General features: G+C 52.8%; 1 protein-coding gene across 1 annotated transcript; it reads right to left on the bottom strand.

Moving 5' to 3' along the window:
- Window positions 1–1117: 1117 nt before the first annotated feature.
- On the bottom strand, window positions 1118–24021 carry IGHMBP2 (immunoglobulin mu DNA binding protein 2). Its single transcript, XM_053944537.1, has 15 exons — window positions 23925–24021; window positions 23277–23446; window positions 22848–23040; window positions 22236–22333; window positions 17675–17838; window positions 16805–17005; window positions 14685–14832; window positions 12814–12988; window positions 8082–8264; window positions 7542–7660; window positions 6519–6613; window positions 6102–6225; window positions 3382–4227; window positions 2828–3000; window positions 1118–1408 (listed from the first exon to the last, which is right to left on the bottom strand). Exons 1-15 carry the CDS (start codon window positions 23996–23998, stop codon window positions 1211–1213), a joined length of 2961 nt encoding a protein of 986 aa, XP_053800512.1. The 5' UTR covers window positions 23999–24021; the 3' UTR covers window positions 1118–1210.
- Window positions 24022–24057: the final 36 nt, after the last annotated feature.

Below are 24057 nucleotides of genomic sequence, written 5' to 3'. Positions count from 1 at the left end.
CCATCCCTCCATGGATGACGCACAGCACCAAAGCACAAGCTAAGGATGGAGGGGTTTGAAGGATGAGGAAGTTTTTGTGGGAAGTTGTTCACAGCCAGTACTCACAGTCCACGAGGCTTGGGGGAAAATTTGCTTATTAGCTATCCCAGCCAAGTATTTGGGAAGAGATGGACACAGAAATCCTTGGTTATCTGGCAGCTCCTGCCAATTGCTGAGCTTTACTTGGGATGAGGTGAGTGACTTCCACAGGTGCTGGATTCTGGGTTGTTTAGCCCCAAAAGGATGGGGAATGTGCGGATTAAGCATTTTTATAGTGCTCCTCTCTATCCATTCCTATTTGGAGGCACCTCTATACCTTCTCCTTCATCCTGGGGACAAAAAATGCTGCTGGAGCTATTTTGTGGGCGGGATGGATGGATGCTATGTGAAGGATTAGGAAAGGGTCCAGGATGAACACAAGGCTCCCTCCCACCTGCAAAGCTCATGTGGCTGGACCTGCTGTCACTATGGGCTTTCCCAGTGGGAATCAGCCTCCAAGCAGCTCTGTGGGAAGGACAGGACATCTCTGGGAAGGGACAGGCAGCAGTGAGGAGGGAGACACCTCCCAGTGGCACAGGAAGGCTCTCCCAGGGAAATGGTTCCATGTGCTGGAGCTCCTCATGGTACCAACACAGTTTGGGCTCAAGACCGCCCCTTCCTCATCCCTATTCCCATCCCCAGGCACACCTGGAGCAGGGCTGAGCCCCCTCCTGAGCCCCTGGCCCACGTGGGGGAGGGAATGGCTGCAGTGTGGACAGGCTGGGTCCCTCCAGCTCTGAGCACTGCCAGATTGCTGGGCTGGGACACATCCAGTTCCTCAGCCACCCTCCCCGGAGAACAGGGTCACCCAGGTTTTCCGTGCCTCCCCTGTTCCTGCTCCCAAGCATCCATCATGTGCTGCTGCAGGGACCGATGTGACAGTGACAGCTTTGGGTGTTTAATGCCCATTTTACCAGCGTGCTCTGGACCCTGAGTGCATCCATCACCGTGTCCATATGAATAACAAGGACAATGCAGCAGCTCTCCCTCCCCTGCCTCGGCCCTGCAGCTCAAGAAGGGCTCCAGGAAAACCAGCTCCAGGTTTTCCCACCTATTCCACCCAGGCCCAGCACAGCAGCTTTGCCCTGGGGGGGCTGAGGCTTTGAGGTTAAAAAAGCAGAATTCAAGTCCCTCATTTCTCCTTGTCTTTCTTTTTGCCCTTCCTCTGGCTCGTCAGCTCGCTGAGCTTCTGGTCCAGGCGTCGCTGGAGATGGGCTCGCCTGGCGGGATCCAGGGATTTGTCCTTGGAGCCGCTCCCGGGGTACAGGATCCCCTCCCGGCTGATCCGCTGCCGTGCCTGTGCCTTGGCCTTCTCCCCACAGCCATGGACCTGCGGGAGAGAACGGACACCGGGCACTGGGGCACGGATCACCCATGTGGGAGCCAGGGGCTTTCACTCCTTGAGCCTGGAGTTCCTTTTTGGCCTGCTTTGCATCCCCCTAAAATCATCTCCCATCATTTACAGCCATTATTATCATTATGTTATTATCATTATTATCATTATTATTGTACTGTTACATTGCTTTATATACTTACATATTTTTATAATTTCAATTAGTTATTCATGATTTTATTCATTTTATTTATTAATTATTATTTTATTCTTTATTTTTTATAGTTTACTATTAATTCTATTTATTTTCATTTTTTAAAAATTTTGTTTCATTTTATATTTAGATTCTATATTTTTATATATTCTTATACTTTTTGTTTAAAATTAATAATTAATATTTGTTTTTCTGTGTTTTATTAAATGATCATTTATAGCTCCTCTCACACAGAACAAAGTCTAAAGATCCAGGTCCTGGGCTCTGAACAGCAGGAATATCATCCTTTGGGATGGTTCAAGCGGCTCCTTCCACCTCCTTTCCAGTGAACTGGGAAAGGAGTTTTGGGGAACAGGAGACCTTTTTAAGCTATGAATCTGCTGCTTTAATGAGCCAAATCCAATGCTGGAATTATCTCTTGCAGGTGAGATCCTAAAATCTGATCCCTTTTCTTGGCCCACCCTGAAGTCATTTATGTTTCCATGGAGTGAGGTCTCAGCCTGTTCCCTCAGAGCTGTGACAGCCCTTCCCAGGGCTGACATGGATTTGAATCCCTATAATTGTTGGAGCCTCGTTACCATTCAGCAGGGAGAGGCCATTCTGCAGGGAATAAATCTCCATCCCCCTGGATGTGAGTGACCATAAATACAACTATTCCTTGCCATGGAAACAGATAGCTCTTGACAGAGAGAAAAGCTTGCCAAGGATTTATAGGGCTGCTGAGCTCCTGGGCGTTCCACAGGGTGAGGAACAAGGACACAGGGAATTCTGAATTGCTGGCCAGGCAGCACTGCACTGTGCCTGACCTGTCCCCAGGATGCAGAGACAATCTGCAAAGGGCTTGGATCATCCTCAGAATGCAGAGGGAATGTGCAAAGAGCTGGGAATTGAGTCCAGGCTCACTTGAGACTGAAACTTGTGCTTCTCCATTTCTGCTCTCTGCCTCACCTTATCCACAGGGCCTCAGAGTGTAAGTGCCAGAAAATGGTAAAGAAGGGCACAAAATGAGAGGAAAACAGAAAAGCCCTCGGGAAGAGTTGAGCAGAGCCCAGATGGCAGCACCTGCCAGCCCTGTGTACCTGAGCTCAGCACAGGCTCTGACAGGGAGGGCTTTGCTCAAACTCCCTGCAAGGAAACCCTCCCTGCCCAGGGAGCTCCACAGGGAAGATTCCCAGGCTAAGCCCATCCTGCCCCTCCTTTACCTCGGGGATGTGGTGGCTGAGGCAGAAGAGCCGCTGGCAGTGGTGGCAGAGCTGGCCCAGGGTGGTGACAGAGGCCTTGCAGTGGGGGAAGCCACAGGTCCTGTCAGCTTTGATAGCAGCAGAGATCAGAGCATCGAAATCCTCTCCGGACGTGCTCCTGATTGCCGGTTTTCCTGGGAAAGGTGAGCACACACCTGGATTGGGGTCTGGGAACAAACCCATCCTCCTGCAGCCCAGGGCAGCCTCTGTCTTTGCACCCTTCAGTGTGGGCCAGGTACTCCCCTCAGCTCCTCTCCCTACTCCTGGGAGCCTCCCATGTGATTGCTGAGACTCTTCTGGGAAAGGGTCTCTAGTGTTTTTCCTGACTTAAGGAATGTGCCTCCAGGTATCCAAACCCCTCTACCTGGATGCTGCAGCCAGTTCCCACCCCGCTGCAGCTTTCCAAGAGCCACATGCTCCACGCCCAAATCCCAAGGTCTGGAGCAAACCCACCAGGATTAAGATGCATTCAAGGAAGCGCATTAATTGTGCTGGTTACAAAAAGCTTCACCCACCTTTGGCTTCGCTCTTGTCCTTTTTCCTTCTGCCACTCCTGGGCTCCTGCACCTTCCTGGCCGCCTCCTCCTGCCTGGCTTTCTCCCTCTGGACTCTCTCCAGGTGCAGGGATTTCAGGTCCACTTTCCCCGAGCCCTCGCTGCTTTCCCCCCGTTCCACAGGGTCAGGGGTGTTCCCACTGGGATGCTGGGGTTCGGGAAGGGGCTCGGAGGGCAGCAGGGGCTCAGAGGGCTCGGAGGGCAGCAGGGGCTCAGAGGGCTCAGAGGGCAGCGGGGGCTGCTTGGGGAGTCTCTTGCGGACACTGATGTACCTGTCCCGGCCCTCCCCGGAGCTCATGTGCTGCAGCCCATACTCCTCTGCCAGCACATGGACCAGCATCCGCTCGTGGGAATTTAGGGATGTCGGGAAATCCAGCTGCGCCTCACTGCTCGCCAGGAAGGCCACCAGCATGGCCCTGAACCTGTCCCCACCCTCCTTTGACCCTGAGCCGTCTCTCCCGGCTGCGGCAGCGCTCGGGGAGCTCCGTGCTCCTGGTTTCTGGCTCCCCGCTCCGGCTGCCGCTGCCTTGAGCTTCCCAGCCGGAGCCGGCTGCGCTTTGGGGCCCGGTGGTTTGGGGCCCTGCTGGCGCTGGGCCCAGCCCTCCCCAGGGTAGTTTTGGGGCACGAGGTCATCCAGGTACTCGAAGGCGGAGCGCACGAGGCCGTGCTGGGACAGGTGGTCCAGCAGGCGCCGCAGGAAGGGGCGGCTGCCCACGGTGCGGCTGTCACACACCACGGCCACCTGGCGCCGCGCCCGCGTCACCGCCACGTTGATCCGCCGCTCCTCGGCCAGGAAGCCCACCTCACCTGGGAAGACAGGAGGGAAGGGATGCCAGAGGGGACAGGGCTGTCTCCAAGTAGGGGTTTGGTCCAAGGAATCCAAGGATTTATTGGCTGGAGGGTGAGAGTTGGCGTTTATGGGGCTCTGGTCCCTGCTCACACCTGTTCCTCTTCCTACCTGTGTTCCACAGACTCCACACTGAGCTCCTGGGGTTGGGAAGAGGATGGAAAGCACATGGAAAGGAGAAATATCTCCCTGCCTGGCCCAGGACACAAGCTCAGCTTGGAGCTGGAAGCAAACACAAGATGGAAGGGCATGGAAAAGGTTCACTCTGCGACAGAGGAGGGACTGCAGGTAAAAAACTCCCCCCCATCCTACAGAGCTCCCCCCTGCTCCCAAATTCCCTGAGGGTCTGTAGGAACAGCCATTTGGGAGCTCGGGGAGGTTTTCCTCTGCTCACAGGCAGCATGAGAGCCGGCAGTGCCGGGATGACTCAGGCAGGATCAGGCAGCCAGAGCGGAGCGTGGGTGGCTGCGAGCTCCCAGCTCAGGGAACAGTGAGCAGGCCAGGCTGGAAGAGATTAATGCCCCTGCCAGAGCAGTGCCCAGCCTGGCTCTGCCTCAGCAGCCTCATTTGTGCTGCCTTTGAGGGACAGGCTGAGGGGGAGCCCCTCTCCCTGCTCTGCAGCTCGAAGAACAATTCCCAGTTTCTCTGATGAGGTTTAGTCCAGCTGCAGGGGCAAATCCAACTCCATTGAATCCTGGAAGGGTTTGGATTAGGAAGGACCTTATTGCCCATCCAGTTCCACCCCCTGCCAGGGATACCTTCCGTTATCCCAGACTCCCAAGCCCTGTCCAACCTGGTCTTGGACATTTCCAGGGATGGAAATGCAGCTTCTCTGGGCAACCTGTGCCAGGGCCTCAGCACCCTCACAGAGAAAAATTTCCTCTTAAATGAACGTTTCCTGCTGGATCAGGAATGGCTGCAGAGGGACAGGTCAAGAAGACCTGTGCCCCCAGGAAAGCAATCCCTGCCCCACACCTGAGTTTTGCCCTCTCCCTGTGCAGAAGGGGCTGTGGGACACTCACCCTCCCAGGGCCACCAGCACAGGGGTGAGTCACTCCTGGATCAGGACTATTCTTAGGGCTGTCCTTACCTCCATTCTCCCCACAAGGCTGCTTTTCCTCCTCTAGGCTTGGAAAAGGAGGCATCTCCTCCTTCCATGCATATTTTCCCCCTTTTTTTCCCCTTCCAGCCCTCAGCATTTCACCTCCAGCAGCCCAGGAGGGCTGTGGGTTTGGAAAGGGAATTGATCCTAGTATGGAACAGAGGTGATCACAGTGTGATCCTGTTCAGCCAGCTCCACCAAACCTTTCAGCTCCCTGCACAGGAGCCTTGTGCCCCCAGGGCAGCAGCTTTTTTCCAGCTATTAACTTTCACTGCAGCTGCTGATAGCAAAGAACTTGATTTTCTGCTCTAGATTTTGCTCCCAAATGCAGCATTTTCCATGCATGGCTTGGGATGCCAGCTCCTGCTTACTTTCTGCAGGGAACTCACCAAAATGGGCTCAAAACCCAAGAAATTACCCCCCAACTCCCCAAAATGTGGGGCTAATGGGATGTGATATTCTTAGGGCCCTGGTTTAAATAATTTCTGAGGCCTCAAGGGCCAGAAAACCATCAAACTGAGCAGTCCTGGACCTGCTGTACCACGGGAGCCTCCTCTGCAGCCCTGACAGCACATATATTCATTAATTAAACAAAAAAGCCTGAAAAGGGAGGGTTTGCCAGTAAATCCATCCAGAGCCAAGTGTTAGAGCACTGCAATTAAACCACAGCACTTGGCGACACGACTTCCTCCCCATTCCCCAGGGAGCAATGCTCCAGCAGCTGGGTCTTACCTTTCCTGTTGGATCTGACAAAGGACAGGATCACTGCCTCCTTCTCCCTTCCTTGGAAACCATCCACTGATTTAATTTCCAGCTCGGGGTGCCTGTGGCAAAGGTGTTGTCGGAGCATGTCCACCTGAGAAACAGGCCAAGGGTAGCTTTTAAAGGAAATACATGGGTGAAAAGGATTAAAATGGCAGGGTTTTGGGGGAAATCCCTCCCTCCCAAACCCACAAGGATGAGCACTGGCATCTCCTGAGGCTGTGAGTGGAACACCGCACTATCAGCTCTTCCCTCCACGGCCCCAAGCTGCTCAAAGGTGCAGGAGTTGGTCCCAAATGCTGGTTAAATTTGGCTCTGCAGGTCTCTGGGGTCTTGTGGTGCTCTGTGTGCAGGGAGAGGGGGGATGCCAGGAGAGGGACAGCTCACCTGGAGGTTGTAGGGGGCCACCACAGCAATGTCCTTGGCCTTCACACCAGCGTCCACCAAGGCCTGGATGTGCATCCCCACCAGCTGGACCTCCCCTGGGACAGGAACAGAGTGTGACAGGGGATAGAGGCCAGAGGAATGTGCCCACCTCCCCCAGAACAGCAGGAAAGGCTGCCACAAACTGGTTATCCAAGATGGTGCCCGGTTCAGAGGGACCTAAGGGGGAAAATTATATGAATTATTTCATGGTTTATTGGCTGGGCTTCTGCTTTGCAGCAAAACACAGCAATAAACATCAAGACTCTGCAGTAAGCTGTGCTGAAAGGCTGCCTCCCAAATTTGGGGAGATGTGCCTCTAATACTCTGCTCCAAATCCCTGAGTTCTCTCAGACCAGGCTTTTTGGCTCTCTATGAGGGAACAAGAACCTGTTGTGTTCAGCAGGGCCCTGGGAATGCTGCAAGGAAAAATGAGGCACTCAAATGATGGTGGGAGTCAAACAGAAGGTAAGAGATATTTAAACTGGTAAAAACTGCCCTTGTCTTTTCCAGCCTGACTTTGCACTCAAGCTCTGTAATGAAACTTATTTTTTCAGGTGAAAAGCAGCAGAACTGTGTCCCAGGAAAATCCATGCAGAAGAGCCAGACAAGATTTCATGGAAAGGAGCAGAGGACTGGGAGGCAATTCAGGCCTTCCCAAAACAGGCCCGTGCTCTGCCTCCTGCTATTTGCCCTTCCTTGGCGTAAAGCACCTCCACAGGGATTCTCCACCCTGTCCCAGCCCTCAGCATGGAGAAATGTCCCTGCAAGGGGACACGGCAGCCAGAGAGGCCACCCACAAGCTGGACACTGTCACCAGAGCTCCAACACAGCTCGGAGTCCCTGGAAGTTGAGGATTTATGGAGGGAAGACCTCAACTAAGCAAAGCTCTCTGGGAGCCCACCTTCCCCAGGGAGACATCTCTGGGATGTGGCCAAGCCTGTGGTGGGCTGAGCACCTCAGTCCATCCATTCTGGCCAATGGTACCTGGATTGCCCTTGGACTGTTCATCCTCCACTTCCAGCTCAAACAGGCCACAGCCAGCGGTGTCAATGAGCAACAAGGGAATGCTGGTCTCTTCCGTGTCAGAGACACCTGGCAGGTCCCTGCACAAGGTATTTGGGAAAGGGCCAGTTACCAACACTAATGTTACAGCAATATCCACACAAGCTGTGGCTGCCCCATCCCTTGGAAGAGCTAGGCTGGATGGGATATGGAGCAGTCTGGTCTAGTGGAAGGTGTCCCTGCCCGTGGCTGGGACTGGGTGGGCTTCTAACCTTCCAAGCCGAACCATTCTGGGATACCACAATTATCATAGCAAAGGAGGACACAGAAGACAGCTCTGCATCGCTTCTGGTTACAGAGCAAAAAGGACAAACCCCCCCTGTAATGTGTCCTCAATGAAACAACGGCTGAAACAAAAACACTGCCCCAACCTCAGGAGGAGTGGAAAACTCCGCAGGGAAGGGACAAACGGGGATGAAAAGGACATTTCAGCTCCTGCAGCAGCGGAGAGCAGGAACCCACCTGAGCAGGTGCTGTGCCACGGAGGGGTGTGCGCTGAGCCGGCCGCCGTAGAGCTCCGAGGACGCCCATTCCATGATGTGCCGGTGCATGCGGTACTGCACCGTCAGCATCCGCACCGCCCGCTCCCCGTAGTGCCCCGCCAGCCGCTCCATCAGGCTCAGGGACAGCCCCTCGGCCGCGGCCCTGCACGGAGAAGCAGCTCAGAGTGGGAGTGTCCATCCCCCAGGGACGGCCCAGGGCGGGATGGGGCTCAGCCGGCTCCTCCCGGTGCAGAGGGGGTCAGTGGGAATGCTCTGGGAGCAACTGTGCTCCTGCCCTGCTCAGCACCTTCATGTGGCTCCCCTGGGGTGGCACTATCACCCCTGTTCCACCTGGGTGCCAACAGTGCTGTCCGTCAGACCAGATGCATGAGATCAGAGAAGCTTGGACACGGATCCTGCCCCTGTAACTCAAGCAATTCCAACAGTATGGCCTCTGGAGTCACCACCCCTGGAGGTGTTCAAGGAACAACTGGATGTGGAATTCAGTGCTCTGGTCTGGTTGACAAGGTGGGAATAGATCACAGGGTGGACTTGGTGGTCTTGGAGGTCATTTTCAACCTCAGTGATTCCATGATTCCGTGATCCACCAGTGTAAGGCTACACTGGTGTTACTGCAAGCTCAGCCACAGCATCAGCATCACCCAGTGCATTAGGATCAGAGCTCCACCCCAAATTTTGGAATGCCTGGTGCTCACACAGCCAACCCTTGCTACTTTCATCAAGACCCCCTCTGCTCCAGCATTTCCATCCTTCCCTGGCCACTCACCCTGGACTAAGGCACGGATGCAGCGCTCTCATTGCTTTTTCACCTATTAAATCCCCATCACATCCAGCAGCGCCCCTTGTTCATGTATGTGGCACAAATGAATCAAATTCCTACAGATTTCAGCCTTTCAGGAGCCTGTTTGCTTCCTCCTGGCCTCACAGAGGGTTTGTTGGGAGGCACCATCTAAGGAAGACGGATGGAAATCATTGCCCTTGGATTCTGTGAGCATACAGAGATTTTTCAGATTGAAGCTGACACTGAGGGGTGCTGGCGGCTGCCAGACACGAGGAAGCAGCATGAAGATGATGGAATGATGACAAGGAACAGCTCTGGAAAATGCTTTCCATCGAGCTCCGGGGCACAGCACGCATCCAATCCCTGCCGGGGGAATTCCAGCGCTACACGGCCCCACAGCGAGCGGATTGTTGTGGCACCAGCCAGCCCTGCCACGCTCACCACGGGCACTTGGGAAATGTGACAACAGACTGCCAAGTCATTAAACCTGCAGAGGGGACAATTAAGGACAAATCTTTCCAAGAAGCCAGGCCTCATTAGCTCTCCTCCTCGCTGAATCATAGGATGCAGCACACAGGCAAAAAAAAAAAGGGAGTAACCTCTGGATGGACAGGATGCAGGATGTGGGAAGCAGCAGTTTGCCAGAGGGGGGCTGGGGTAGATGGGATGAGGGGACATAGCAAGATGTGGGGTTGGGGGATGCATTCCAGTTATCAGGAATTAACTTGATTCTCCCAGCTCTGTCCTGCCCACGGAGCCTGGATCTCCTGGACAGGAAGGAAATTCAGCAGGGAGGGCTGTTGGCACTCAGGTGCAAGCACATTCCTGACACAGCCTCAGGAATGATGCTGCTCCCTATCCTTCCATTCCACCGCAGGGTTCTGCACGAAGTTATATGCTGAATTAATAATGAGGAATTAATCTGCTCAGGAATATTTCACCTGTTAATAATTTTCTGTTATTTTACCAATTAATTCCTATGGTGGTTGATGTCTCTGCCAACAAAATCCTGAGTGCCCTGAGCAGATGTTCCTTACCTATTGATTGCTTGAGAGAAATAAAATTGGGATAAGAGGGTGGACAGACAGAACCATGCATGGGATGCTTGGGAATATCTACTTTAAAGTACCTAAAGTACAGCTGGGAAAGGCAGAATTCCCAAACCCAGCCCACAGCAAGCAGGATTTGTTGCTAACATGGTTTCACCTTGTTTTGCCTGCAGGAAATGCTGTGCTTTGCCAGCCTGCCCTGTACGTGTCCAGAATGATCAGTACTAGGAGAAAAACAGGAATTGTTTCCCATGGAAGGCTGGAGCTATGTCTTCAGCCATGGCATATTTTTTTCTTTTTCATCCCTGAGACAGGAGATGCTGGTGTGACTGATCCCTGCAGTACACACTGGATTTGGCTGGAAAAGCCTGGAGTAGGAGGTCACTGTGGTTTCCCACCTCAGGAACTCCCCATTAATGGAGTTACTTCATGGATGTGCACCAGGACATTCCAGCTGTGGAGGCTACCAGAGAAACCCAAGGCCTGGCACTTCAGTGACAAAGTGAAAGGAAGTCCATTCAGACCTGCCATGGCAATCAGCACATGGATTTGGGATGGTGCAGACATCCAGACTGACCATTGACAAACAAGATGGAAAAATATCCCTGTATCTGTCCAGGAAACGGGTTGAGAGCAAGAGGTTTGATAAGCTTCTGCTGGTATCTGAAGGGAGTTAAACCAAATTAATACATCAGAGCCCTGATGTAGAGAAAAATTCATTGGGAAAAGGATGGAATGAGGGCTCCAACAAGGCAAACAAATGTTCCTGTCAGACTGCAGGAAGTGCCCTGGCATGGAGATGCCCACAGGGACAAGGACAAATTGGAGGAGGAGGACCTCCAAGGTGGAAGCTGCTGCCTGTGAGCCTCAGCTGGAGCTGCCAAGGGAGGATAGGAGGGGGCTGGAATTTGCCAGTATGGACTGCAAGGTGTGTGTGAGGATGCCCTCTGCATCCTGGGACAGCTCCAGGTCAGAAAGCAGGGAAGAGGAGCAGCTTCCAGACCCTGTGTCAAACATTCCCTAGGCCTCAGGGGGTCACTGCTGATAGGAACAGGTAAATGCTGATTCCATGGAGGAACAAGCAGGTGACAGGAAGGTGGATAGAGTCCCACAGCATTCCTGCTGGGCAGAGGCTTCCTGCCTGAGCAGGGCTGACTTCCCCTGCTGTAGTAACAGCCGAGCCTCCTGCCAGCCTGGATTCATCCCAGATAACTTCAGACCCTTCCCTGTGGCCCCAAAAATAGGAGCCCACCCACTCCAGGCCCGCTGTCTTCAATGGAGAAGGGGAAGGTGGGTGGAAGGGTTGGAGTCCTCTGCATGAATCATCCCTGGAAATAGCTCCTTGCTTCCCCTGAAGCACAGAGGAGGTGGCAGGTGATGTGGGGCCTTTGTGGGAGCTCTAGAAATACCCATGGAAGGAAGTGGAAGGGATCTGCCACTGTGCCGCTTCCCGGGCCTGCAGGGAATGTGGAAAGCCCAAAACAGGGCTCTCCAGCATCCCATTTATTTCCATCACAGTTGTTCAGGCTGGAAAAGATCTTTAAAATCATGGAATCTGATGTTCCCCCAGCACTACCAAGGCCACCAAGTCAAAGTTGATGGAGAGAAAAGCACAACTCCTCAAGTAGGAGCAGGAGGAGATCCAGAAGGAGCTTTTTGCTGCCAGCTCGAGCCAAGGCTCCTGGCAGCAGCCACCGTGACAGAGCAGAAAAAAAAGCAGCTGCTATAATGTTTCTGGAGTGAAGAAAAACTGCTTTTGTCTCAAAAGAGGCAGCCAAAAGGGACACCAGCTGAGTGTCAGCCCCATTCCAGAGTAACAGAGCTGGGATTTTTACTGTGTTTTGCCCTTAATCTGACAGTCTGGGGAAAAGCCAGGCTGAGGTTGCTGAGGTGCATCCAGCTGGATGGGCACTATGGAACATTATGGAACCATCATGAAGTTTTTCTGGGGGAAAAGAGGACCTTTATGCACCACTCACAGAAAATAATAACAACTCTGAAATTAGAAGGACTAAGTGGCCAATTTCTTCTTGCTATCAACAAGATATTACTCAAAAAAGTGCCTTGCTTGGAAAATCCAGGCATGGAGAGCCGGCCTGCAAATTCACAGGGAATAAACAGCAGGACACCAAGAGTGGAGGGCTCTGGAGAGGCTTTGGAGCTCACCAGTCTGGACACTTCCAGGCAGCTGAGCATGTGTTTATCACCTGCCAAGATCTGCAGAACAGCAAGCTTTTGGGCATCTGAGAGAGGTAAAATGAGAGGATGCTGCAGCCCCTGAATGTTGTTCTCACTATCTCTGGGCCATGTGCTGGGAGCTGCTGCCTGCCTTGGATCCTTCATTTCCTGTGTTCAACATCCAAGTGAGGTGGTGGATCTGTGTCTTATTCATTATTTTCTGGAAGCAGGAGAGGATGTTTATGAAGTCAGGCCTATTTCTCTGCTTCTATGGTTCAGTAATTCCAGATCTGGAGCTGCCTAAACCAGATAAACATGAGCACATTTATGTTTTAAATTACTCAAAGATTCCCCCTGGAAGCACAGGCAATTTGCACTATCCACAGATCTTTTCCACAGACTAACTGTTCTTATTATCCCTGTTGTAGGGACTGGGAGGTTTTATAATCCCTGAGGTGTGTAATAATGCAGCATCTCACTGGGCCAATTCACATATTAATACATTAAATAAATAAATGTGGAAACCACAGAAGCAGAATTAAAGGAAAGACTTGGATTAGCCTGAGGATGAGCCCAAATGCATTCCACAGAGCCTGCAGGCAGCACACATCTCCACCATGAAATGTCTCCCATCACCAGGATTCGGAAGCTGCACAAAGAACAGGAGGATCCAGGATTTTTACCTGTGGGAGATGATGGTGGGAGGCAGTTGCTTGTGATCCCCAGCCAGGATGCACTTGGGAGCCTTCAGCAGAGGGATCCAGCAGCTGGCTTCCAGAGCCTGGGCACACTCATCAATTACCACCAGGTCAAAGTGGGTTTCAGGCAGCAGCTTCAGGGGGCCATCTGAGGAAGCACCTGGTGGAAGGAGAAGGTTCCCAAGTGAGCAGGGGAGCAAGGAAGAGCGAGGAACCTGCTCTGGAAACAAACCTCACAAGTTGTAATGGTGATTGAGGCAAGTGAAAAAATGTTTCTTTGCAGAGATGTAGGAATTCAGCCCTGCCAAACATGTATCCATTGATATGTGTAAGTCAGGATTGTTTTTGCCAGTTCCTCTTTGTCCTTTTTTTCCCCTGGCATCTGGGCCCAGAAGCTTCCAAGTATCTTTGGGAACAGCAGTAAAGCCCAGATGCCAAAGAGAACAATATGCTCCATGTGAAGCACACCCTCCTTCCTGCTGCCCCCCAGTGCCAACAGAACTCCTCATCCCCAGCACTCAGAGGGTGAGGGACTGGGGATTCACCTGTCTGGTAACTGAGGGACACCCTGAGAGGGGGAGATGGGCTGACTCTGCTCCTCCTTGTGGCACTGGAACCAGACAGCCACATCAAGGGCTAATTTTTAACATCAGAAGTCCATTTGTAACATTTGTCTCCTTACAGACACCCTGCTCTAACCCAGACCTACTGATACTGATCCATACATTGATGAGAAATCTGAATTCCAGGGGCATCCAAATCTCCCTGCAGTTCTCAAAGAAGAAGGATGCAAAAGGAGGGCAGGGTGAAGAAGCCAGTCTCCCAGACGAGGGGATTTTTATTTGCAGAAATGTTTTTTCCAAAGCTCCTGTGCTATTGCAGCTCTGAGAGCAGGGATTTGGCTTTGCCACTGTAAATCCTGCTGCCTCTGCAGCTCTGCATCACTTCAGACATTCCAGTTTGCCACCAAAGACGCTGTTTTCCTTCCAAAACTGTTTCCCAGCCTGTATGAATCTGCTCTGGTGAGTTGTACAGTTGTAACTTGACTTTTGCCACTTGCACAGACCCCCAGCTGGCTGGGAAGCTCCAGTTCCAGGGAAAATCATAGCTGATCAACAAAAACACCAGTTTTACTGGGAGAAGGAAATCTTCCCCCTTTCTTTCAGGCAAGTAAAAAGAAGTGAGAGGCCAGCTCCTAGGGACTAAGACGTGGAAGGATTTATCTGTCCACTAACCTTCATTCCAGCAACTTGCTGTTTATGACCTAAAATTATTGATGTTTCCTTTCAACAAATGACCCTTGAGAAACTGCATCTGAAGATTGTAAGCGGGCCCTGGAGTATGAAAAACCTGAGCCAGTAAAGCCCTTCCACTCATGCCAAACCTTCCCACCTGCAGCTGCAGATGCCTGATGGACACGTGGACCTGCTCCCTAAAATCCTGTGTCACAGCATTTGGGTGAGTGCAGAAGCAGCCACATGCAGCCTGGGAGCAGGCTCTGGAAACACATGTTTGGTTTCATCAGTCCTGGAAGGGGTCCAAGCAGGGAAGCAATCCCATGTGATTTATGCAATGGGGAGCAGATTGCACACCTCCAGCAGCACTTGTTTACTCACTGCACTCCCAGCTCCTACTCAGAGCTACCAGGGGCCCTTCTAGATCCATCTTCTGTGCTCAACAACATCCTGTGCCACAGTGGAGGCTGGGAGAATCCCACTGGAGAGGCGTTTGGGAGACTTTGCTGAGCTCCCAGGAGCTGGGAGCAAGTGTGCCAGCCATCCCAGGAGAGCAGCCTTGCAGAGCAAGAGGTTTACCTGGCAAAGGGAGGGAAAACACTGAGCAGGAGAAACTCACACCTGTGTTGGTGGCAAGGACAACGCTGGCCTGGCTGAGGGCTGCAGCCATGGCAGCCTCTTCTCTCTCCTTCAGCTCCTTCCTCAGGGTCTTGATCTCACCCAGAAAATGGCTTCGCTCTCCCTTGTCTTGGGCCTTTTTGGTTTTTGCCTAGAAAATAGAAAAATTTGGATAGAGCCAACTGCTGCTATTCAGTTCTGGCTGTGTCTATGACCAGCAAAAGCATCTGGGCATGGAGCAGGGAGGAATGTTTGGGAAGAGGGGTCTTGCTCCTCTGCTGGGGGAGGGACTGGGATTTCCTATCTTTTTCTGAGGAAGCAGAGCCCTTCTGGAAGCAGGAAGGCTCCCCAAGCCCCAGCAGCAGCTTTGCCACCTCAAACTGGCCTTTCTGAGCTGCTGGAAAGGATCCAGAGCAGCATCCAGACATGCCCAGGGCTTTTTTTAGCAGGTATTAAATGTATCTACCACACCAACCCACCAGGCACTGGGCACCAGCACTGCCAGAGCAGCAGCCATGGGACCACAGCTCAGCTACAGCTCACTGAGCAATCCCAGATGGGAACTGGGATTATTTCCCTGGAGCTAAGGCTGGGAAGGATGCAAAGGCTGCAGACAGAAGCTCTTAGAGGCAGCCAAAACAGTAAGACAGGCTGGTTCCTATTGCCATGCCATGGATGGATGGATAAATTTTCCAGGGTCCAACACAGATCAGCTCAGCCCCCTGTTTTGATTGAACTCATGGGTATTTAAAACTATGAAACCTCCATGTGTCTGTCAAAAGTGGTCAAAATGGGCTCAGGAATTCCAGGTGTGGGATCACAGGCCCTGAGGATGTGGTCAGTTTGGATGTCACCCATTCCTAGTTAGGGATTAGGAATATCAACTCTAATCATCCCCACCTGCCTCATAAGGGCTCTCTCATCCACTCATTGGTCTGGGAGTCTATTTAAGGCCAGCTCATGGAGTGAGCCTGGATTCTTTCCTGGATTCCCTGCCTCATCCTCCTGGACTGCTCCCTGATCCTGCTCAGCATCTCTGGAGCTGGACTGGCCCTGGACCTGTTCTGCATTTTGTTCTCAGGTACTGTGGGGCTGAAACCTTGCTGGGGCAAGGAGTATCCAGAAGCTGAGGTCCTGGGAATCTCAAAGCCAGGTGAAGGAAGGAGGCACAAAGGGGTAGGAAATGCCTCAAGAGGGCACAGGTTTTAATTTCTGTTACTGCTCCTTCTGTGGGCTGGGGTGAAGGGGAAGAGAGAGAAGAGTCAAAACATGGAGCTGCAAAGGGAAAAATTGTTCCAGGGAAAAGTAGGGAATGTGGCAGTGGAGAAACAGAGGCAGGAGGAAGAAAAGATGGGTCAGGACCTTGGAGATGAGCTCTCTGCAGCTAAGGGCAGCTTCTGTGACAGACTCCTCCCAAGGAGATGAAAGTGAAAATTAATCACCAGTGAGAAAGATGGAAAATAAATTAAGAAGCAAAAAAAAAAAAAAAGGGGCTTTTGGACAGTGCTGCCACCAGAAAAGGGAAGGAAAATAACATAATTAGCATCAAATCCTCACCCCAAGTACCAGAGCTACGTTGTAAGAGAATGTTAGGAAAATTAGGGTGAGAAAGAAGAAATTAAGGATGCATTTTAAAATGTGCTCTGCTTTCTACTTGAGGTGGCTGAGAGTGGGAGGGAGTATCAGGACAGGCAGACAGCTTGTTAGGAAGTGAATTAATGATGGGAATGTTTCCCTGGTAAAGAGGTGGGCACGGATCAGGCCAGACAGGTGAGGGACAGCAGCAGGGACTGAAATTTTCCCCACTTCCATGAGGAATTCAGGCAGGAGAGGTTCTGCCCTCCAGCACATGAAGATTAGAGAATCCCAGAATGGATTGGGTTAGAAGGGACCTTATGGATCATCTCATTAGGGAGGGACACCTCCCACTAGCCCAGGTTGCTCCAAGCCCTGTCCAGCCTGGCCTTGGACGCTTCCAGGGATGGGCAGCTACAGCTTTTCTGGGACATCCATTCCAGGCCCTCCCCACCCTCACAGGGAAGAGCTTCCCCTGATATCTGCCCTTCTCATGGGATCACTCCAGGCTGCACAATCCCCCCCACCTCCCGCGCGGGGCCATGCACCCAGGCCTGGTCGATGTCCCTCCTGATGTCAGCCACGAGGTGGGCGCTGTCCCCGCGGGCCAGCACGGCGTCCAGGGAGTGCTGCTGGATGGGCTGCAGCAGGCGGGCGGGGTGGCCCAGCCGCAGCAGCCGCGCCCTGCAGCCGGCCAGCCGCTCCACCAGGTTATCCACGGCCACGTTGGACGGGGCACAGCACAGCACCTGCCGGGGACAAACACGGCCTTGGCACCTCTGAGGGCACCCAAAGGCTGGAGCAGGGGGTGTCCAGGCAGGGAGGAGTAGAGAGAGGGAGACCAGCGTGTTTCTGTAGGGTCCCCAGTGACCCCCAAAGCTGAGCTCTGTCAGCACCTCCTTGGAGCTGCTGGGGAACTCCCTGGTTCCTGCAAGCCAAGCCAGGCTCTGGATTAGCACAAATCCAACAGGAGCTGCTCCAGCCCAGGAGTGTGCAAAATAATCATAGAAACCTGGAATGGTCTGGATGGGACCTTAAAGCCCATCCAGTAACCCCCTGCTATGGGCAGGGACACCTTCCACTATCCCAGGTTGCTCCAAGCCCCATCCACCCTGGCGCTGGACACTTCCAGGGATGGGGCAGCCACAGTTTCTCTGGGCAACCTGTGCCAGGGCCCCACCACCCTCACAGGGAAGGATTTCTTCCCAATATCCAACCTAAATTTCCCCTCTTCCCATTTGAAGCCGTTTCCCCTTGTGGTACCACCCCAGTTCCTGATGAAGAATCCCTGCAAAGCTTCCCTGTAGGCCCCTCCCATGACTTGGAAGGCTGCTCTGAGGTCTTCACACAAGGAGAGGTGGTCACTGGTGGCCACTTGAGGCAGTCCCTGTCACCACAGCCCTGGCAGTGAGCCTCACCTTCAGGCCCTGCTGCACAGCCTGCAGGATGATCTCCACCAGGGTCGTGGTTTTCCCTGTGCCTGGAGGCCCGTGGATGATGGCGAGCTCCCTCTGAGCCAGGGAGAAGGACACAGCTTCCCTCTGAGACTCATCCAGGGAGGCATTGAAGAACTCCAGAGGCTCTGGGGAGACAGCAGGAGAGTCACTGGGACCTCAGCCCCAGCTGGGAAGAGGCTGAGAAGCACAAATCCAGAAATACACGGTGCGCTCTGCAGCCGGCCCAAACCCATTCGATAATGAGAACCTTGGGAGGAAAGCACTGAGGGGGCTGGAAGACCCCAAAAGGTAAAAATAAGCTTTTTATGCTTCCAAAACAAACAGGCTCCCTCCCCATCCTGCATCCATGTTTCCCCATCCCCTCCCCAGCCCTGATACTTGGCCTTCAGCCAGTCAGTGGTGGAATTCCCAGAATTTAAGAGGTATTTAGCTGCTCCAGCATCAAACAGGTAGGTTTTCCTGGCTCTGGAGGGAGCTCTGGGATTGTTTTGCAGGAGAACTAGCATCTTTAGTGAAATCTTCAGTGAAAATTGGGGAGGAAGTAGCAGATCTGGCAATCACATCCCCACCACTGAACAAACCCAATGCAGCACCAGTGAAAAAGCAGAAAAACCTACAGAGTCTGTGAGCAGGACAGAGCAGCCCTGATGTGGTCAGCCAAGACTGGGAATGAAGGCAGGAAAAGGTACAAAGAGCAATTTAAATGATAAAACTAAAATTTTGTTTCTGCTTTAATAAGAGAGGGAAAAAGAGAAAAGAATATGCAAATCATATTAGAAGAGAATTGGTTTCACTGCAGAGACTGAATTCTCAAAAGCTGCTTTTTAACCTCCCAGATTTATCTCATTTAGGCCCAAATTTATTCTCATCCCCCCCTAGTACTAATGCTAATCTCCTTGTTCATTATGGGAGTTAATTACAGCAGGGATGATGACTCATTACACCGAGGTTTCCTGAAAATAACGTTCCCACAAAAGCTTATATAAGACACATCTCTGGGCATCCTTCCCTGCTGGGCATCATGTGGCTCATCCTTCCCTTTGCATTAAGGGCTGGATGAAAAACATGGGAGTTTCTTCTGGTTTTAGACAGGTGAACCTGTGTGTGGCCTGTGGCTTTTGAAGCAGCACCACTAAATGAGGTTAAACAAAAGATATTCATTGAGAAGGTGATGATGAAGAGAAAAATGGGGCTGAAGGTGCTTTTTGCTGTCACTCTGCCTCTTGGTTTATATGTAAATTTTGGGTGAGTGTGTTAATGACTAAGACAAAACCTGGAAGCATCCCATGGGCTGGGGAAAAAGCAAGAATAGCTTCAAACCTGAGAGGCTTTTCCCACAGCGAGCAACAGCTGGGATGTGGGAGTCATTGATGCTTCCTTGCTCAAGGATGAGCAAAGGAACTTCTCCAGGCCTGTGCCCACCCTCATCCTTCCCAACCACACGCTGCCAGGAGCTGCTGTGTGGGAAGGCTGGCAGTGTGCCTCTCCTGGGCTGGCCACACTGGTGAGGAGGAGGGAAGAGCCTCTTATGGGATGCTGGGGCTCCTCCAAATTCTTCTCCCTGCAGCAGCTCGGCTCCAGGTATCCTCACCTGAAAAAATCCCTGGAATGTGTCTCACTGGTGGCCAGGTAATTGTGCCCTGATGCACAACTCCATTTATTAGTGTTGAAAACCAAATTTCCTTGGCCATCCAGGCTGGTGCCCCAACATTCCCAGGACTGAGATGCTTTTCTGCACAGTTCCAGCAGCTCTGGTGAGGCAGTGGGTTGGGGGGATGATATCCAAGCCCAGGAAAGGGGTCTTTGCACCAAAAATGGACAGAAACAGCCCTTCTTGGGAGGAAGAACCCAGGTTTTCCAAAGCTGGAAGCCCTTTCCAAGGTATATTTCTGACCAAGAGCAATTCAGACCTCCATCCCCAGCAGCTCCTCCCTGATACAACCTCCCTGCAGCCAATACTGCTGGGCAAAATCCAGCTGGGTACTTCAGCCTGGATCAGAACTCCCCCTGCTCGCCAGAGGAAGTATCTGGCAGCTGAGTTGTCTGGCCTGCTTAGTCTTCCCCAAGAATCTCAGAGGCTTCCATGGCCCCTGTGATGACAAGAGGTGTCACAGGGCGGAGGGGTAAGGAGCAGTTCAGGTTCTTTTTTGCAAGTGACTTGTGCCAAAAAGCCAAGAAAGTCTTGCTGGAAATCCCTGCTGCTTCCCCAGTGCTCTGCTGCCAGGTTGGCTTTTTCTGGGGATATTCCTGCCTTTTCACCAGGATTGCTTCTTTCCCTTTACAAATGTTTTGGCAGCCATGGGCAGAGTTGGACACAAGCCAGGCCTTCTGGAGCCAGGAACAAAAATGATCATTCCTTTTCCTGACTTTCTCCAGCCCAGGAGCACAGGAGAGAGCTGGCAGCTATCACCTGCACAGGTACAGCAGAACCTGCTTTCCAAAGGGAAAAGGGACATGTCCCTCTTGGATGGCCAGGAGGAGCACAGCAAGCAGAACAATGCTGGCCTCTGGTGGCAAAAAAGCCTCTCCATTCCCAGAATGTAGGGGTGCAGGGATCCCACATAGATGCTGGGAGCAGGGGAAGATTGTTTGGAGGAGATTTCAGGTTTGGAAGCTCCAGCAGGGCCATGGGTGCAGATCAAAGTGGAAGGAAGACAAGGGGGGGCATTTTTGATAGGTGAGCACCTGGATTCTCCTTGCCAGGGAGTCTGATAAGGGCAAAATTCCTGCTCAGTTCAGAGTCTGCCCTTTCTGGAAAAATTGTTCTCCTACTTGGAGCCTTCCTGGAGGCAGCAAGGTGAGGTGTGGAAGTACTTTGTGCCAGTCCCAGTCTTTGCTGCAGATCCCAGCTACCCACTGGAGATCCCTTCCTCTCCTTTTGGCTATTCCTTAGACTATTCTTCCCACAGCCTGTCCCATGTTTTTGTCTTATGCCAAGGGTACTTATTGTTGCATATTTAAGTGTTTTGAAAGGACTTGGGCTTTGATGTGCTGTGTTGGCTGCTGCTGTCTGGTAATTAATTATTGAAATGCACAGCGGTGTCAGAACCCACAGGATTCCCTGATTGAAAAATCAGGATTCTCATCTTGTCCCCCACAAAAAAAAAAAAAAAAAATCCGATTCAGGCTTCTGCTGCTTGCATTGCACCTGCTGGAGTGGATTTTGCCCTGTCTCCAACCCGTGGCTCCCTTGTTTCTGAGGGAAGTGAGCTCCTCTCACATCCCCGAACGGTGTTGACACAGATGTGTGTCTAGACAGCCAATTTCAGGAGCTGTCCAGGGCTTATTGACTCAGCCTGCTGTTGATGGGTTTGTTTGAAACCAGGTAATGGATGGGATGAGACAGATCCCCAAAGAAACCAGGCTAATGGGTGCTTTGTCATGGAAGGAGAGGCTGTGACATGGAAAAGCTGCCTGAGTGCTGTGAAGTTTGTCTGGCAGAGCCCTTCAGCTCAGGCCAGGCTTATTCCAAGTTATTGTCCCTTAATTCCTGGCTGGTACATCTCTCTAGCTGGGGAGAAAGCAGCTCTGAAGGGAGGAGATAACTGCAAGGCCTTTGAGTTCATATTGCACCTCCTCTGTCTGTCTAACGTGGCTCAATCTATCCACCGATATTCCCAGTGCTGAGCAGATGGAAAATTCATCTCTGCCCAGCCTGGCACAGCTGAGTGATGTGGTGAAAAGGAGCTTTCCTTCATTAGAGGCAGTTCTGCTCCCTCAGGGGTAAAAGCACTGTTGAGGAAAGTTGATTGATTAAAATTTAATTCTTTTATTTAATATTAAAACCTTGAGTGCACCAAGGTCCCTAGGCAGCCAAAGGGCTAAAAGGTTTGACTCAGACTGGGATCAGTGCTTAGAGAAATGGGGATAGGACTCATTAACAGCCATTTTTTTGTCCCTGGCACATCCTATCAGAAGTCAAGCCTGGCTGGAGGGGATGGGAAAGAGGCAAACCATGGTGGGCAGCCAAATCCAGGAATCCAAGGAAGACAAACAGTGCAGGGAGCTGTGGAAGGGAGGAGAAGGGGCAGAACCCTGGCAGGGATGGATGGCACGACTGGGGAGAGCAGCCCTGAGCTCTGTGCATGGCTTAGACCCAACCCACCCTGCTGGGCAGCCCAGCCCTCCCTCAGCTCTCATTCCCTGACTTTTGCACCCTTCCCTTCTGTCAAGGGATAATATCCATTAGCAGGTGTTGCTATCTGACACGGCTGCTGATCAGAGGCTTTGCTCTCCCCAGAAGGTGAAGCTGTGTCATTTCATCTTTGTTTCTTCTAAAGAAGCACAACAGGGTGAATACTACTTATATCCAAGTTTTTGTCAAGGTTCTTTCCATGAGGAAAGTGTGCCCAGTATAAACCAGCATGAACACAATGCCACCAGTTGCAGCACCACTGATGACTCATTGAACACTGGGGCAAAGGGGCTGCATGTGTGGATAAAAACAGGGATCAGAGCTATTTGTGTTCTCGTGGGCAATTCCCAAGGATGCCCATCAAGCCTGATAAAAAAGGATCCTTACTTGTTTCAGGGAATGCCCTGGGAGCAGAGGCAAAGAAGAGGACGTCGATCAGGTCGGAGGCTGGGCCACCCCGGTACTGCTTGAGTGCAGTTAGAGCTCTGCCAAAGAAGGGAAGATCCAGGTTACAGGCACAGCAGGAATTCTTTGGAGACTCCCAAGTGCCCAGAGACAGGCTGTGAGTAAGGACTGAACTATTCCAAAGCTGAACAATGCTACCCCACAAGACTAATCCCACACAACTCCCGCATCTCCCAACCCTTGCACACACATCCCTGTGCTGGTCAGGCTTCCACTTCCCATTGTACCTGTTTGGTACAGCCAAATGTGCTTTTTTGAGATATTTATCCAGCAAGGAGCTGTTCACTCGTCCTGCCAGGATGGAAAAGGCCCTACACAGAACCCAGAGTGTTCCAGAGGGGATGCAATGGGACCAAAACACAGCCTGGAGAGGGAAAGGGAAGAGCAGGACCAGCCAGCAGGTGGGTAAACTGAGGTTGTTGTGAGGCTCTAGAATGACAAATCCAAACTGGGAAGGGACTGGGAAGAGCTTTTCCAGACTAAACTTGGCTCTCCTCATCCTGCTGGGCAGAGTGAGCCTGGGTGAGCCCTCACCTTTTGAGCCTGTTGTAGGTGACATCGTTGGCCAGCTTGAGCAGGCGGAAGGAGCGCTCGTGGTCCACGGCCAGCTCCCCATCCCGGGGCTCCTCCAGGGCCACCGTCACTGCCTTGGGGGTGACACGTGTCACCACCCCCGTGCACAGCGGGTCCCCCTGCCCAGCCGACTCGTAGAGCCCCACGATGTCCCCTGCAAGGGTCGGAAGGGAGACAGTGAGGTGGGGCAAATGTGTCACTGCCCAGGGTGCCCCATCCCTGGCAGTGTCCAAGGCCAGGCTGGATGGGGCTTGGAGCAACTTGGGCTAGTGGAAGGTGTCCCTGCCCACGGCAGGGGGTGGGACTGGATGGGCTGTAAGGTCCTTTCCAACCCAAACCATTCTAGGAGTGTATGGTCTCTTTCTTTGGAAAGACAGGAGTGTCACTGACCGGGCCCAAAGCTGTTGGAGGGCAGCTCGGTGTCCGAATCCCACTTCCTGGGCTGGAATGTCACAAGGAGACGCCCGTAGAGGCCGGTTCTCTGGCTGCTGACCTGGAGCTTGAGCAAGCAGACGCCTCTCCGCTGCAATTCCTTCAGGGAGACGCTCTCCTGCCATGCCCTGGGAGCCACACACAGGTGGGAACAGCACGGGGTGAGGCTGAGGGTCACAGCTCCAGGGGACAGAGCGGAATGACCTTATCCTGGCTCCTGGCACCTCCATCCTCATGGCTGGGTAAGTGTCTGTACCCCCAAGAAGGGCATTTAAGAGGGTGACTCGGTCCTGTGGGGGCGAGCCCAGCAGGATTCCCCTTGGATCAGAGCCCTGTTGGGGTGGGGCTTCTATAGGGATGGGCTGGTCAGAACGGTGGGACTCCAGCAGCGCTGCCACCGGTGACAGGAGGGTTTCCTAGAGGTGACAGGGGGTCCCAGGGGAGCATCTCTCAGGGTTTCCATAGGTGACAGCGGGTCCCAGCTGAGGGTCCCTCAGTGCTCCCCAGGGGTGACAGCGCTCCCGTGCCCCCCTAGCCGCACGTGTCCCCGGCTGTGGCCGCCCCGTAACCGCCCGGCGGTCGGTGCCGGTGCCGTGTGTGCCGCACCTGCTCTGGGCCAGCTCGGCCTCCCGCTCGTCCCGCAGCAGCCCCAGGTGCCGCTCCGCCGCCTCGGCCGCCATGGCCCCCGCCGTCCGCGCGCCAGGCCCCGCCCCCCCCTCCGCGCGCCAGGCCCCGCCCC

This window comes from Vidua chalybeata, chromosome 6, assembly GCF_026979565.1.
Source record: "Vidua chalybeata isolate OUT-0048 chromosome 6, bVidCha1 merged haplotype, whole genome shotgun sequence".
NCBI lineage: Eukaryota > Metazoa > Chordata > Aves > Passeriformes > Viduidae > Vidua > Vidua chalybeata.
The sequence above is the reverse complement of the archived record's forward strand: the minus strand, read 5'-3'. Positions and strand labels throughout refer to the sequence as shown.

Coding starts and splice junctions, on each gene's coding strand:
- IGHMBP2 (XM_053944537.1), bottom strand. CDS start 23,998: ATGGCGGCCGAGGCGGCGGAGCGGCACCTGGGGCTGCTGCGGGACGAG. Junction 6,614..7,541: donor ACAGTCCAAGGGCAATCCAG/GTACCATTGGCC, acceptor TTCCTGTCCCAG/GGGAGGTCCAGCTGGTGGGG. Junction 1,409..2,827: donor TCAGCCACCACATCCCCGAG/GTAAAGGAGGGG, acceptor TCTCTCCCGCAG/GTCCATGGCTGTGGGGAGAA.